This window comes from Cherax quadricarinatus, chromosome 75, assembly GCF_038502225.1.
Source record: "Cherax quadricarinatus isolate ZL_2023a chromosome 75, ASM3850222v1, whole genome shotgun sequence".
In the NCBI taxonomy this organism is placed as follows: domain Eukaryota; kingdom Metazoa; phylum Arthropoda; class Malacostraca; order Decapoda; family Parastacidae; genus Cherax; species Cherax quadricarinatus.
Window position 1 is genome coordinate 19,121,544 of NC_091366.1, and position 16,564 is coordinate 19,138,107.

Here is a 16,564-nt window from a genome sequence, read left to right on the forward strand (position 1 = left end):
AAGCAGCCTTCATAGAAAACCTGGAAGCATTCCATAACAGATGGGAAAATAAGTCTGGGCTGGATGGTATCGCCCTTGGTGCTGGCCATGTAGTCAGAAACTGTAAGGCTGGAGGTGCTGCCCTGGTAGACAGTAAATGTGGGGTTGGAAGTGCTGTCCTAGTAGACAGTAATGGTGAGGCTGGAGGTGCTGTCCTGGGAGAAAGTAATGTTGAGGCTGGAGGTGCTGTCCAGGTAGTCAGTAAATGTACGCATGAGGGAATGCATATAAATGACCTCGAGGGAGACAGGAGCTGTAGTGAGGAAACAAGTGTAGTAAAGGACAAGATGAAACCAATATTACAAACTGGTAATACCACAGGAGATAGCAAACAAGGGGATTCCACTAGCAATAGTGAGGATATATTACCAGAAACAACTGGTGAGAGCTCCATTGTTAGCACTAGTGAGGATGGGAATGACACAGGTAAACATGCACCAACAGGGAATACAGTCACAGAAACCCAAGGCAAATGGAAACCAAGCCTGTGCACATACTATGCACTTGGTATCTGCAGGCATGGGAAATCTGGAAAAACAGATGGGACGTGCAACTTTGACCACCCTAGAAAATGCCATGCCCATATGACAAGAGGAAAATGCAAACTCCCTTCCTGTAAGCTTTTTCACCCTGAAATAAGTCCCTCTTCAGTGCAGAAAAGACTGTGTTATAACTTAAATTGCCAGACACACCATTTAAAGGGGACAAAAAGATACAAAACTTCCAGGTCATGGGAAAACCTGGGTAGCCACAGCCACTAAAGAGGGAGAGGTTTTTTAGTGCCAGGAAGGAAAAAAACTAGCAGGAAATGGCAGAAATCGTACGCCAAATCCAGTCATTTCTGGAGTGGAACCACATTCGATGGCCTCTACTCCAAACCAACAGATGCAGATACTAGTGCCAGAAAAAAAAAGTCCCCCCCCAATACCACCAATGCCACCAGTCCAATGACATTCTTCTTTGCCAATATGCAAGGATCTAAAGCCAGCAACAAACAAAAAAATACCTTTCATCCGTGGAATGTTGCAGAGGCTTTCACAGAGACCAACATAAAGGATCACTTGGACAACGAAATATGGATCCCAGGTTACAACCTATACAGATGTGACAGAGTGAACAGGCAGAAGGGGGGTTGTCCTGTATATCGCAGTCACTTATTTGCACAGAACTGCTTTATGCCTCAAATGATGTAGTGGAAATTTTAGCAACAAAGATCGAGAACCAAAACCTAGTCATTGTGGTAGTCTACAAGCCTCAGGATGCAACGTCCCAGCAATTCCAGGAACAGCTGTTAAAAATTGACTGCTGTTTGGAAAATCTGCCAGCTCCTGCCCCCAACATCTTGCTCCTGGGGGATTTCAACTTGAGGCACCTAAAATGGAGGAAAATAGCAAATAATGTTGTTGCAGAGATAACACCAGGAGGCAGCTCTGACGAGAACTCACACACACACACACGCACACACACATGAGCTTTTAAATCTGCACAAAATTCAACTAAAACCAGCAAATAATAGAGCCTACTAGACTGAAGAATACACTAGACCTCATCTTCACTAACAATGATGATCTGATAAGAAATGACACCAAATCAAAAACAATATACTCAGATCACAACATAATCGAGGTTCAGACATGTATGCGTGGAGCCCCAGACCGGCAAAATGAGATTAATCACGAAGGAGCCTTCACCAAATTCAACTTCAATAACAAGAACATAAAGTGGGACCAAGTGAACCAAGTCCTAAACAATATAAGCTGGGAATATAGACTAAGCAACAAAGACCCCAACTTATGCCTAGAACAGATTAACTCAGTGGCACTTAAAGTATGCTCAAGGCTTATTCCTTTAAGAAAAAGGAGTAGTAGATGTAAAATAGAAAGAGACAGGCGCTCCCTTTACAGGCAATGAAAAAGAATAACGGAGCAGCTAAAAGAGGCCAATATATCTGAAATACGTAGTGAATCACTGGTCAGAGAAATAGCAAACATCGAACTTAAGCTAAAGGAATCTTATAGGAGTCAGGAATCGCGGGAAGAACTAAAAGCCATAAATGAAATCGAAAGAAACCTAAAGTATTTCTTTTGTTATGCAAAATCAAAGTCAAGAACAACATCCAGTATTGGGCCCCTACTTAAACAAGATGGGTCCTACACAGATGACAGCAAGGAAATGAGTGAGCTACTCAAGTCCCAATATGACTCAGTTTTCAGCAAGCCGCTAACCAGACTGAGAGTCGAAGATCAAAATTAATTTTTTATGAGACAGCAACAGAATTTGGTTAACACATGCCTATCTGATGTTATCCTGACACCAAATAAGTTCAAATAGGTGATAAATGACATGCCCATGCACTCTGCCCCAGGGCCAGACTAATGGAACTCAGTGTTCATCAAGAACTGCAAAAAGCCCCTATCACGAGCTTTTACCGTCCTATGGAGAGGGAGCATGGACATGGGGGTAGGGACAAAATGCGTGCTAAAGGAATAACAGGAAAAGTTGGTAGATGGATCTATAATTTCCCGACAAACAGAATGCAAAGAGTAGTAGTCAACAGAGTAAAGTCTGAGGCAGCTACGGTGCAAAGCTCTATTCCACAAGGCACAATACTAGCTACCATCTTGTTTCTCATCCTCATATCTGACGTAGACAAAGATGTCAGCCACAGCACCGTGTCTTCCTTCTCAGATGACACCCGAATCTGCATGACAGTGTCTTCCATTGCAGACCCTGCAAGGCTCCAGGCGGACATCAACCAACTCTTTCAATGGGCTTCAGAAAACAATATGAAGTTCAACGATGAGAAATTTCAATTACTACAATATGGTAAACATGAGGAAATTAAAACTTCATCAGAATACAAAACAAATTCCTTCCAAAAATAGAGCAAAAAACCAACATCAAAGACCTGGGAGTGATCATGTCGGAGGGTCTCACCTTCAAGAACCATAACATTGTATCAATTGCATCTGCTAGAAAAATGACAGGATGGATAATGAGAACCTTCAAAACATGGGATGCCAAGCCCATAATGACACTTTTCAGATCACTTGTTCTATCTAGGTTGGAATACTGCTGCACACTAACAGCACCTTTCAAGGCAGGTGAAATTGCTGACCTAGAAAATGTACAGAGAACCTTCATGGTGCGCATAATGGAGATAAAACACCTCAATTACTGCGAGCGCTTGAAGTTCCTGAACCTGTACTCCCTGGAATGCAGGCAGGAGAGATACATGATTATATACACCCGGAAAATCCTAGAGGGACTAGTACCGGCGGGAGAGATACATGATTATATACACCCGGAAAATCCTAGAGGGACTAGTACCGAACTTGCACACGAAAATCACTCACAACGAAAGCAAAAGACTTGGCAGACGATGCAACATCCCCCCAATGAAAAGCAGGGGTGTCACTAGCACGTTAAGAGACAATACAATAAGTGTCAGGGGCCCAAGACTGTTCAACTGCCTCCCAGCATACATAAGGGGGATTACAAATAGATCCCTGGCTGTCTTCAAGCAGGCACTAGACAAACACCTAAAGTCGGTACTTGACCAGCCAGGCTGTGGCTTATACACTGGATTGTGTGCAGCCACCAGTAACAGCCTGGTTGATCAGGCTCTGATCCACCAGAAGGCCTGGTCACAGACAGGGCCATGGGGGCATTGACCACCAGAACTCTCTCCAGGTAATCTCCAGGTATTTTTGGCTAATTCCATTGTTCCAGTTGACCAAACTCATAGCTATGTCTTTAGAACTATTTTTTGTATTGATTGAGTACAAGAAACTGCCCATTTACCGATTTCAACTACCCAATAACATGGTCAGAAATTTGCAATTTGGCCAATTTCACAAAAATTAAAAAATATGACAATTTCAAAATAAGGTCCAGAATGAACAATGCAGACATTCCTGGCTCTAAAATAACATTTTCTATGTTCATCAGTCATGTCTCCAGGCCCCTCTGATATTGCTCTTGCTTTCTATTTTGAATTTTTATTCAAACAAAAAATAAAAGATTTACTGTTATGTAGACTACTGTAACATTGTAATAATAATTGCATAAATAATGTCAACCCATTCATGACTGCATATTAGAATTGCTACTTGGACATTTATTGGAGAATGACATCACTTGTTTACTTTTGAACATTGGCAAAAATCAAACATTTCCCTTATTTTGAGCTCCATTTCAAGGTTCTTTTCATAGTAAAACCAATCAAAATCACCTCTATTTCTATAATATGTTTTCCATTCTATCAAATGAGACCAAGAAAACGAGAATACAATCATAAATACTATACAAAAATAGACTACAAAATCGGCGTTTTAATCCAAAAACATAGTTGGAGTTTTTTTTTTGTCTCATTATGTACTGTGTGCTGCAGTATTTTTTTTATATGGTGCACACTGACCACACAGACCCATTCTCTCACATGTGGGCCTACCAGCTTTCTCCTGCTTGATTTGAAGCCGCTAGAATTTATGAGTATATATACATTAAACACGGTGGCTCGTAAGACGTATAAATATGACCGAAATAGTCAAAGGGTTAAGGGTTAAAGACAAGCTCTTTGGAATGGATTAATGTTGTTACCCGAGAATCCACTGTATGTACTAGTATGTATCATTGTTTGAAACCCTTTTAACAGGATGGATAATGAGAACCTTCAAAACTAGGGAGGCCAAGCCCATGATGACACTCTTCAGGTCACTTGTTCTATCTAGGCTGGAATATTGCTGCACACTAACAGCACCTTTCAAGGCAGGTGAAATTGCCGACCTAGAAAATGTACAGAGAACTTTCACGACGTGCATAACGGAGATAAAACACCTCAATTATTGGGAGCGCTTGAGGTTCCTAAACCTGTATTCCCTGGAACGCAGGAGGGAGAGATACATGATTATATACACCTGGAAAATCCTAGAGGGACTAGTACCGAACTTGCACACGAAAATCACTCACTACGAAAGCAAAAGACTTGGCAGACGATGCACCATCCCCCCAATGAAAAGCAGGGGTGTCACTAGCACGTTAAGAGACCATACAATAAGTGTCAGGGGCCCGAGACTGTTCAACTGCCTCCCAGCACACATAAGGGGGATTACCAACAGACCCCTGGCAGTCTTCAAGCTGGCACTGGACAAGCACCTAAAGTCAGTTCCGGATCAGCCGGGCTGTGGCTCGTACGTTGGTTTGCGTGCAGCCAGCAGCAACAGCCTGGTTGATTAGGCTCTGATCCACCAGGAGGCCTGGTCACAGACCGGGCCGAGGGGGCGTTGACCCCCGGAACTCTCTCCAGGTAAACTCCAGGTAATGTTCTCTTAATATCAGGATCATCTGAGGTAAAAGTATTATTTCCATGTTGTATGAAGGTAAACAGGCAAGTTCACCTACTGATACTAACTATAATTCATCAGACTCAATGTGTTGCCTGGTTTACCTTAGTGTACTGGTGCTAAGAGGCAACAAACTTTTATGATTTATGATAATTTCTGATAAATGTTAATGCAAAATAGTTTACACAATTCATTACGACAATTAAATTTAATGTTTTATAAATAAAATGTACTAATATGCAAAGTAGTTGTCTTGTGTGTCTTGTAATAATAAAATTTATTGTTTATGATCACCCAGAGATCATGTATATAAATATAAATAAATTATTGTCATATTAGTCTTCAGAAAGTCTTAAGTTTGTCAGAAATGTTCTGCGAACAATGGTCTTTCTGCATGATCACCTAAATGTCACCCATCTCTGTACAAACACTGTATCATGCTTAAATAAAGATTATGATAATAATTATGATAACATAAGCTTAGTTTACTGTCTAGTACTGAAGCACTTCTCTACTCTCAGCTTGACGATTATGAACAACTTAATCTTTGGCCACCAAGACACTAGCTTAATTTTCAATACTTATTTTGGGGAAAAAAATTACATCAACACTGTAAAATACCATAATTTTCCCAACACATAAACAAAGGAAATGGCATTATGGAGAGTGACCTGAAAAATGTTGCTATTTGTAAAAGGTGAAACTCTATTTCAATAAAAGTTTTGCTCTGCATTGCTGTATGTTTCAATAGCATATTTTTTTAACACTAGCTTCTCCTACCAAGGCAAGTTAACCCAAAAAGAAGAAACACGCTCACCATCACTCACTTCATCGCTGTTTTGTTAGAGGCTCGCCGATAATATAGTTAGAAACTGAAAATATCTCAGCGCCTACATCAAGGTGCAGTCAATGTACCATTTACCTCCAGGACTCAAGTCTGTCTAACCACATATATTACATACAAAGATGAGAGAAGCAGTGCATTCTTGTCAACCATAGCACCTCTGGTATTGATAACCTTAACAAGTAAGACAACACAGGCTTCAAAGATGAGAGAAGCAGTACATTCTTGTCAACCATAGCACCTCTGGTATTGATAGCCTTAACAAGTGAGACAACACATTCTTGTCAACCATAGCACCTCTGGTATTGATAACCTTAACAAGTAAGACAACACAGGCTTCAAAGAACTCAATTCCTAACATTTGAACAAGAGAAACAGAAACAAAAAGACTATATAGATATAATTAAAGTTTATTAAGTTCTACCATTGTTGTGGGAATATTTATAATAAATACTGTTAAAAGAATGAACAGTCTTAGATTTATAGTATTGACACCAGTGTTACTGCACTTATTTTACTACTGTTGTTCACTGAATATTTCACTAACGTTATTCACTGAATATTTCACTACTGTTGTTCACTGAATATTTCACTACTGTTGTTCACTGAATATTTCACTACTGTTGTTCACTGAAAATTTCAATGTTGCTCAATGAACATTTCACTACTGTTGTTCACTGAATATTTCACTACTGTTGTTCACTGAATATTTCACTACTGTTGTTCACTGAATATTTCACTACTGTTGTTCACTGAATATTTCACTACTGTTGTTCACTGAATATTTCACTACTGTTGCTCACTGAATATTTCACTACTGTTCTTCACTATTTCACTACTGTTGTTCACTGAATATTTCACTACTGTTGTTCATTGAATATTTCACAGCAGAATTTTTGGTTACTGAAGTACACAGATTACAGACTTGACCTTACAGTATTTTCCATATATAGATATTGTTTATACTGTATATTAGCTCTCATGAATACACAAGACTGATCTTTTTATAAAATATATAAGATATTCTGAACATTAATACAACTTTATCTCCTCTATGAACTTACATGATTTATATGACTGACATTTCATTAAATACAGTAGACCCCCCAATGATATTATTTCAATCCAGAAGTCTGTTCGGGTGCCGTTATAGATGGAATTTGTTCCCATAAGGAATATTGTGAATTAGATTAGTCCGTTTCAGAACCCCAAAAATACACCTACAAAAGCACTTACAAAAATACACTTACATAATTGGTCGAGTTGGGAGCTGATCGTTAGGCGGGGGTCCACTGTATTTCACTCTCAACACTGTTATGGTATATCCCTTTTATATATTCTGATGAGTTCACGACTAAAATATTCCTGAAACATTAAACACTAACATGTTTTATCTCTTGAATGTACTCTGGTATGTCTCACAAGACTGCTTTTTTGATTAAAACATTTCAGACACTCAGAACATTGATATGGTTTATCTCCTGTATGTACTTTCATATGTCTCACAAGATGGCCTTTTACATTAAAACATTTCAGACACTCAGAACATTGATATGGTTTATCTCCTGAATGTACTTTCATATGTCTCACAAGACTGCATTTTACACTAAAACATTTCAAACACTCTGTGCATTGATATGGTTTATCTCCTGTATGTACTCTCATATGTGACACAAGATTGCCTCTTACACTAAAACCTTTCAGACACTCAGCACATTGATATGGTTTATCTCCTGTATGTACTCTCACATGTCTCACAAGATGACGTTTTTCACTAAAATATTTCAGACACTCAGCGCATTCATATGGTTTATCTCCTGTATGTGCTCTCATGTGTGTCACAAGACCGTCTTTTCTACTAAAACATTTCAAACACTCTGAACATTCATATGGTTTATCTCCTGTATGTACTCTCGCATGTGTCACAAGATGGCATTTTTCACTAAAACATTTCAGACACTCAGAACATTGATATGGTTTATCTCCTGTATGTACTCTTGCATGTGTCTGAAGATTTCCTTTTTTACTAAAACATTTCAGACACTCAGAACATTGATATGGTTTATCTCCTGTATGTACTCTCATATGTTTCACAAGACTGCTTTTTCGACTAAAACATTTCAGACACTCAGAACATTCATATAGTTTATGTTCTTTATGTTTTTCCATATTTTTTAAGTGAAAGTATTTTATTTAAAATATTTTAGTCATACAACAGTGGTATAGTTAATCTTCCTTATGTACACACACGTCTATTTCATGATTTTTTTTTATCTATTTTGGACACTGAACACATGGTTTTCCTTATGAACATATTCCCATGCTAAGATTTATTTAGGCAAAACTTTTCCTACTTATTATGAGCACTATTAAAGTTTATATTGTTTGTTAAAACACTATCATAATTTTTGTTTTGTGTTAAAAGATTAATATATATTCTAGAACACTGCAGATACACTCAACAATATTATTATTATTATTATTATATTATTATTATTATTATTATTATTATTATTATTATTATTATTATTATTATTTGCTCTTGTGTTTAAAAAAATTTTCCTGAAAATTTTAATTATGAAACTACTAACTTGTGTTTTTTTATTGACCCTTTGAGGGTTCAATCCCATAATCTGAAAATTCTCCACAGGGTCTAAAAAATATTATTTTTTCTTATGAAATCATAGAGAATTTTTTCCTGAAGGTATTAAAATAAAAAGTACAAAATTTTATAAAGAAATGATGAAGTTATACTCCTGCAAATTTTGCTGTCAGAAATATTTATGCATTGGCAATTTTGCCCACCTTGAGTCATGTTTTTGGCCAATTACATAGTTCCATTAGACCAAATTCTTAGCCATTTTGCTAGTATGTGTTCCATATTATCTATTGGGCACATAAAATTGCCCAAATCAACTATTTCAACTTCCCAATAAAGTGATTGGAAATTGGAAATATGGCCAATTTCACACAAAATTCAAAATATTCCAATTTCAAAATAGGGTCCAGAATAATCAATGCAGGCAACATGGCACTAAACTAACATTTCCACTATTTATTAGTTATATTTGTAGGCTCTACAGATGAATTTCATTTTGATTTTTTATTCAAAAATTATTTTATGCACAACAAAAAATAGAAAAGTTACTGATATGCAATATTGCAATAATTGTATAAATAATATCAGTGCATTCAGCAGCACACATTAAACCCGCCAGCTGATGTGTATTGGACACGTGATGTGATTGTTTATCCTCCAACATCAGCAAAAATACAACATTTCTACTACTCTGAACTCAATTTCAAGCTATTTTCTGTAATAAAAATCCATCAAAAACATATTGAATGAGACAAGGAAACAGTGAATGCTATCATAAAAAACATATGAAAATACACTGAAAATTTGCTGTTTTAATCCAAAGACACTGTTGCACTTTTTTTTCTCATTATGCACTGCCTGCTGCAGGCTTTGTTTTATATGGTGCACACTTACCATATTGATTCATTCTCTCATATTTAGGCCCAAATTTACTGCTCACAGCTTATCTGAGTAAGCTGAGCTCATGTTGCAGTACTACAGCTTGGACCCCAGCTTTAAAAGTCATAGAACTACAAAATGAACCCTCAAAGAATTAACTGCCATGCATTTTTAGAATTCCCAATATCAAAAGCAGAATCATTTAATTAGTAATAACTAGTTAAAAATTCACAAGAAGAACATCTGTTGCCTTTCTTGAAGTACTGAAGATATAGTGTCTGGCAAGACACAACGTGGTAGTCTTCCACAAAATACTTCTGCAATATCAGTTGTTGTTCAAGACACTTACACTGGTGCTTCTTGAAGTACTGAAGATATAGTGTCTGGCAAGACACAACCTGGTAGTCTTCCACAAAATACTTCTGCAATATCAGTTGTTGTTCAAGACACTTACACTGGTGCTTCTTGAAGTACTGAAGATATAGTGTCTGGCAAGACACAACCTGGTAGTCTTCCACAAAATACTTCTGCAATATCAGTTGTTGTTCAAGACACTTACACTGGTGCTTCTTGAAGTACTGAAGATATAGTGTCTGGCAAGACACAACCTGGTAGTCTTCCACAAAATACTTCTGCAATATCAGTTGTTGTTCAAGACACTTACACTGGTGCTTCTTGAAGTACTGAAGATATAGTGTCTGGCAAGACACAACCTGGTAGTCTTCCACAAAATACTTCTGCAATATCAGTTGTTGTTCAAGACACTTACACTGGTGCTTCTTGAAGTACTGAAGATATAGTGTCTGGCAAGACACAACCTGGTAGTCTTCCACAAAATACTTCTGCAATATCAGTTGTTGTTCAAGACACTTACACTGGTGCTTCTTGAAGTACTGAAGATATAGTGTCTGGCAAGACACAACCTGGTAGTCTTCCACAAAATACTTCTGCAATATCAGTTGTTGTTCAAGACACTTACACTGGTGCTTCTTGAAGTACTGAAGATATAGTGTCTGGCAAGACACAACCTGGTAGTCTTCCACAAAATACTTCTGCAATATCAGTTGTTGTTCAAGACACTTACACTGGTGCTTCTTGAAATACTGAAGATATAGTGTCTGGCAAGACACAACCTGGTAGTCTTCCACAAAATACTTCTGCAATATCAGTTGTTGTTCAAGACACTTACACTGGTGCTTCTTGAAGTACTGAAGATATAGTGTCTGGCAAGACACAACCTGGTAGTCTTCCACAAAATACTTCTGCAATATCAGTTGTTGTTCAAGACACTTACACTGGTGCTTCTTGAAGTACTGAAGATATAGTGTCTGGCAAGACACAACCTGGTAGTCTTCCACAAAATACTTCTGCAATATCAGTTGTTGTTCAAGACACTTACACTGGTGCTTCTTGAAGTACTGAAGATATAGTGTCTGGCAAGACACAACCTGGTAGTCTTCCACAAAATACTTCTGCAATATCAGTTGTTGTTCAAGACACTTACACTGGTGCTTCTTGAAGTACTGAAGATATAGTGTCTGGCAAGACACAACCTGGTAGTCTTCCACAAAATACTTCTGCAATATCAGTTGTTGTTCAAGACACTTACACTGGTGCTTCTTGAAGTACTGAAGATATAGTGTCTGGCAAGACACAACCTGGTAGTCTTCCACAAAATACTTCTGCAATATCAGTTGTTGTTCAAGACACTTACACTGGTGCTTCTTGAAGTACTGAAGATATAGTGTCTGGCAAGACACAACCTGGTAGTCTTCCACAAAATACTTCTGCAATATCAGTTGTTGTTCAAGACACTTACACTGGTGCTTCTTGAAGTACTGAAGATATAGTGTCTGGCAAGACACAACCTGGTAGTCTTCCACAAAATACTTCTGCAATATCAGTTGTTGTTCAAGACACTTACACTGGTGCTTCTTGAAGTACTGAAGATATAGTGTCTGGCAAGACACAACCTGGTAGTCTTCCACAAAATACTTCTGCAATATCAGTTGTTGTTCAAGACACTTACACTGGTGCTTCTTGAAGTACTGAAGATATAGTGTCTGGCAAGACACAACCTGGTAGTCTTCCACAAAATACTTCTGCAATATCAGTTGTTGTTCAAGACACTTACACTGGTGCTTCTTGAAGTACTGAAGATATAGTGTCTGGCAAGACACAACCTGGTAGTCTTCCACAAAATACTTCTGCAATATCAGTTGTTGTTCAAGACACTTACACTGGTGCTTCTTGAAGTACTGAAGATATAGTGTCTGGCAAGACACAACCTGGTAGTCCTCCACAAAATACTTCTGCAATAGAAACTTGAGTCAGTATAGCACAATATTCCACAATTACCAACACAACATACTCAACTAAAAAAGATTTTTCTCTCTATTGTCACATGCTTCACTAAATAAAATTGTCACTTAAATGTTTATCTGTAAAGATCTTCAAGATAAATCACAAGTTGTGTATAATAATTATGTTAACTAATAACTGAGTAAACAATATGACTTCAACACAAACATCTTTAATTTTTATTATATTCTGGGAGTATAATAATATTAATACAGCCTTTCCTCACTTAGCGACGTACTCGTTTACCGACACCTCAGACTTACGATGGGCTCTCTGACCAGTATGCATACCTAAATAATGTATATTAGAGCTGACTACCTTTATTCTGTTTATTACAATTTACAGTACACTACTATATAAACATTTAACCCTTTGACTGTCGCAGGCCCCTTTCTGAAACTGTCATTCCATGTCGCAAAATATTCGAAAAAAAAAAATATTTTTTCTTGTGAAAATGTTAAGATTATTTTTCTGAGTGTTTTAGTCCCCCAAAAAAAAAAATTTGCCATCAGTACTTACCCAGATATAGAGGCGTTAAGTTTGCAGAAAATGAGCCGCGTATGACAACAGCGGCGACTGCCGCTCACCGGTACACTTTGATTTACTTGTATTTGAAGGTTTGTTGTTTTTTCACTATTTTATTTTTTCACATAACTTATGTGGCCTGTGAGACCAAAGTAAGGTGCAATGTACATATATACACTCGGTGTATACAACACAATAAGCACACAAACATAATTATCAATATATTGTTTACAAAACTTGTTTACAAAAACAATACAAAAATTTTTTTATTGCTATTGTTCTATAATATATATACCAATGTACAGTCACCGAACATATTCCTAGAAGTTCTGCAGCTTGTGGAACTCTTTTAAACATGTTTTCATACACAATGGTGTTTTACACTCCTCACACATAAAACCAGTGTGTGTGCATTTTTGTGGACCTTTTTTTTATGTGCAAAGACAAAACACCTCGTCTGAGCAGTTTTCTTCAAAGTATTAGCAGGCAGTTGTGTTATGTAGTTATCCTAGGTAAATGGTCATGTGTCATCATTTCTTCCATCCTGCATTCATTTCCTACCTTCCTGCATTCCTTTCCTACCTTCCTTCCTTCCTACATTCCTTTCCTACCTTCCTGCATTCCTTTCCTACCTTCCTTCCTACATTCCTTCATCTTTCCTTACTTTTTTCCTTCCTTTCATCTCATCCTTCCTTCATTCCTGCCTTCCCTTCTTGCTTCTGGTTTCTATAATATATATACACATATATAGTCACTAGATACTTTCATAAAACTGCTATTATCACCCTTCAGCAAGCTTGTCTTGTGTGCGAGTGTGTGGCTTATAATTGTTTTGAGTCAGGAGTCGGCAGCTGTCAAAATGACATATTGTCTCATTACTCACTCCCCCTACTGCCTGTCAAAACAATGGGGTAGGGATGCTGCCTCCCCTCCATTCTATCTAATTATCTTTCTCCCTCATTCTATTTCTTTCAATCTGTCTGTCTCTTTCTATCTGTCTATCTCTGTCTCACAGGTACACACAAATACAAGTATACATAGTGGAAATTACCTAGGATAACCCAAAAGATCCAGACAAAGTGGTATACTCTGCTTGAAGATGTGAGTAAACGTGATGATGACACAGTCTTGTGGCTCTCTCTGAGACAGAGAGCTAGACGGATAGACAGGGAGCTTGGCAGACAAACAAATAGACAGACAGAAATGTTTGTGTACCAGCAAAAACAAAGGGAGTGCGATGGTCATCTAATGTTTTCTTATCATCTGCACCCTCCCCCACCCTCGTTTATGCTCATCAAACGTCAGCTCTTATCAGGTGTTATCTCACCTTATCTTGTCACTGTCATGGGGTCAACATTTTTTTTTCTTACTTCAAGGAAACAATACTACTACTACTACTACTACTACTACTACTACTACTTCTTCTTCTTCTTCTTCTTCTTCTTCCTCCTCTTCTTCCTCCTCCTCTTCTTCCTCCTCCTCTTCTTCCTCCTCCTCTTCTTCCTCCTCTTCTTCCTCCTCCTCTTCTTCCTCCTCCCATTCTTCCTCCTCCCCTTCTTCCTCCTCCTCTTCTTCCTCCTCTTCTTCTTCCTCCTCTTCTTCCTCCTCCTCTTCTTCCTCCTCCTCTTCTTCCTCCTCCTCTTCTTCCTCCTCCTCTTCTTCCTCCTCCTCTTCTTCCTCCTCCTCTTCTTCCTCCTCCTCTTCCTCTTCCTCTTCCTCCTCCTCTTTCTCCTCCTCCTCTTTCTCCTCCTCCTCTTTCTCCTCCTCTTCCTCCTCCTTTTCTCCTCCTCCTCTTCCTCTTCCTCCTCTTCCTCCTCCCTCTTTCTTCTCTTCCTCCTCTTCTCATCCTCCTCTTCTCCTCCTCCTCCTCCTCCTCTTCTCCTCCTCTTCCTCTTCCTCCTCTTCTCCTCCTCTTCCTCTTCCTCCTCTTCTCCTCCTCTTCCTCTTCCTCCTCTTCTCCTCCTCTTCCTCTTCCTCATCCTCCTCCTCTTTCTCTTAAGAACATAAGAACATAAGAATGAAGGAACACTGCAGAAGGCCTACTGGCCCATGTGAGGCAGGTCCAAGTCTCCTACCAGCTTAAGCCAATGCACCCAACCCAGTCAGGTCAGGTCACATTGACTTAAGGGAGGAACATGGCAACCGACCTGGTAGCACAAGCAATCATGTCCAACTCACACCCACCCACATCCACTCATGTATTTATCCAACCTATTTTTAAAGCTACACAACGTTCTTGCCTCTATCACTGTACTTGGGAGTTTGTTCCACTCACCCACAACTCTATTACCAAACCAGTACTTTCCTATATCCTTCCTGAATCTGAATTTTTCCAATTTAAAACCATTGCTGCGAGTCCTGTCTAGGCTAGATATTTTCAGCACACTATTTACATCCCCTTTATTTACTCCTGTCTTCCATTTATATACCTCAATCATATCCCCCCTAATTCTACGTCTTTCTAGAGAGTGCAGATTCAGGGCCCTTAGTCTATCCTCATAGGGAAGGTTTCTGATACATGGGATCAACTTTGTCATCATCCTTTGTACATTTTCCCGAGCATTTATATCCATTCTGTAATACGGTGACCAAAACTGTGCAGCATAATCTAAATGAGGCCTAACCAAAGATGTATAGAGTTGAAGAACAACCTGAGGACTCCTATTATTTATGCTTCTTGATATGAAGCCAATTATTCTATTAGCTTTATTGCAAACACTTATGCACTGTTGTCTTGGTTTCAGATTACTGCTAACCAGAACTCCTAAATCTTTTTCGCAATCCGTAATATTAAGATCTACATTATTTAGTTTATATGTGGCATGGTTATTGTCCTGTCCAACATTTAGAACTTTGCATTTGTCTATATTAAACTGCATCTGCCACTTCTCCGACCACTGCATCAGTCTATTCAAATCACCCTGGAGTGCTCTAATGTCCTCGTCAGAATGAATTCGATGGCCTATTTTGGTGTCATTGGCAAACTTGCTGATGTCGCTCTTTATGCCCTCATCTATGTCGTTTATGTAGATTGTGAACAGCAAGGGGCCCAACACTGACCCCTGTGGAACACCGCTCGTGACGCTTCCCCACTCTGATTTCTCCCCATTTATGCAAACTCTCTGCTGCCTATTTGTCAACCATGCCTCTATCCAGGAAAAAATTTCTCCTCCTCCTCTTCCTCCTCCTCCTCCTCTTCCTCCCCCTCCTCCTCCTCCTCTTCTTCCTCCTCTTCCTCCTCCTCCTCCTCCATTGCTTTTGGTCTCAAACTCCTCGAAATCATGAAATTGATCTTCACTGACACTTCCATCTGTGTTAGAGCATCACTTGGGAAGAGAAGAGTCCCAGATTTGCTGGGGAGTCACATATTTCTTACCGCTAAGCATGCTGAAAAAGGACAACTGAAATGGCATTCCCACAATGCACCACTGGCTCCCCAATTTTTTTTATATGGTGCACACTAACCATGGAGACCCATTCTCTCACATGTCGGCCTACCAGCTTTCTCCTGCTTGATTTGAAGCCGCTAGAATTTATGCATATAAAAAAGTTAAAAACAGTGGTGCCTAAGACGTATATATACGGCGTAAACAGTCAAAGGGTTAATGATAGAATCACCTAACAATGCACTGGAGCGTAAAAATTTTGGCCCGATCAACTATAAAAACTTGAATAACAACATTCATCGTGAATGCGTCCATCTGGCCCGAGCGCGCCTCAGCTGCCCTGCTTTCAGTTAGTGTGCCAGTGTTTACAAGCCAGTGTGGTCACTTCCACGCATACATTCCGTACATTTTGTATTATTCCAGTGTTTTTAGTGGAATATTTTTTTTCATACTTTTGGGTGTCTGGAACAGATTAATTGAACTTCCTTTATTACCTATGGGGAAAATTAATTTGGCTAACGATAAATTCGACTAAGGACAAGCACTCTGGAACAGATTAATATCATTGGCTGAGGGTCCATTGTGC

General features: G+C 38.8%; 1 protein-coding gene across 6 annotated transcripts in view; it reads right to left on the reverse strand.

Moving 5' to 3' along the window:
• Window positions 1–2,844: 2,844 nt before the first annotated feature.
• Window positions 2,845–16,564, reverse strand: part of LOC138854939 (uncharacterized) — a 398,435-nt gene continuing 384,715 nt past the window's right edge. Inside the window, exon 2 of one of the 6 annotated variants that reach the window (XM_070101084.1) lies at window positions 2,845–11,913. In XM_070101084.1, coding sequence (XP_069957185.1) covers window positions 9,913–11,913 — 2,001 coding nt within the window. In that variant the 3' untranslated portion in view covers window positions 2,845–9,912. Of the gene's footprint in view, window positions 12,019–16,564 lie in introns of all 6 variants that reach the window. The other 5 variants (XR_011394121.1, XR_011394123.1, XR_011394124.1 and 2 more) reach the window with 5 other exon arrangements.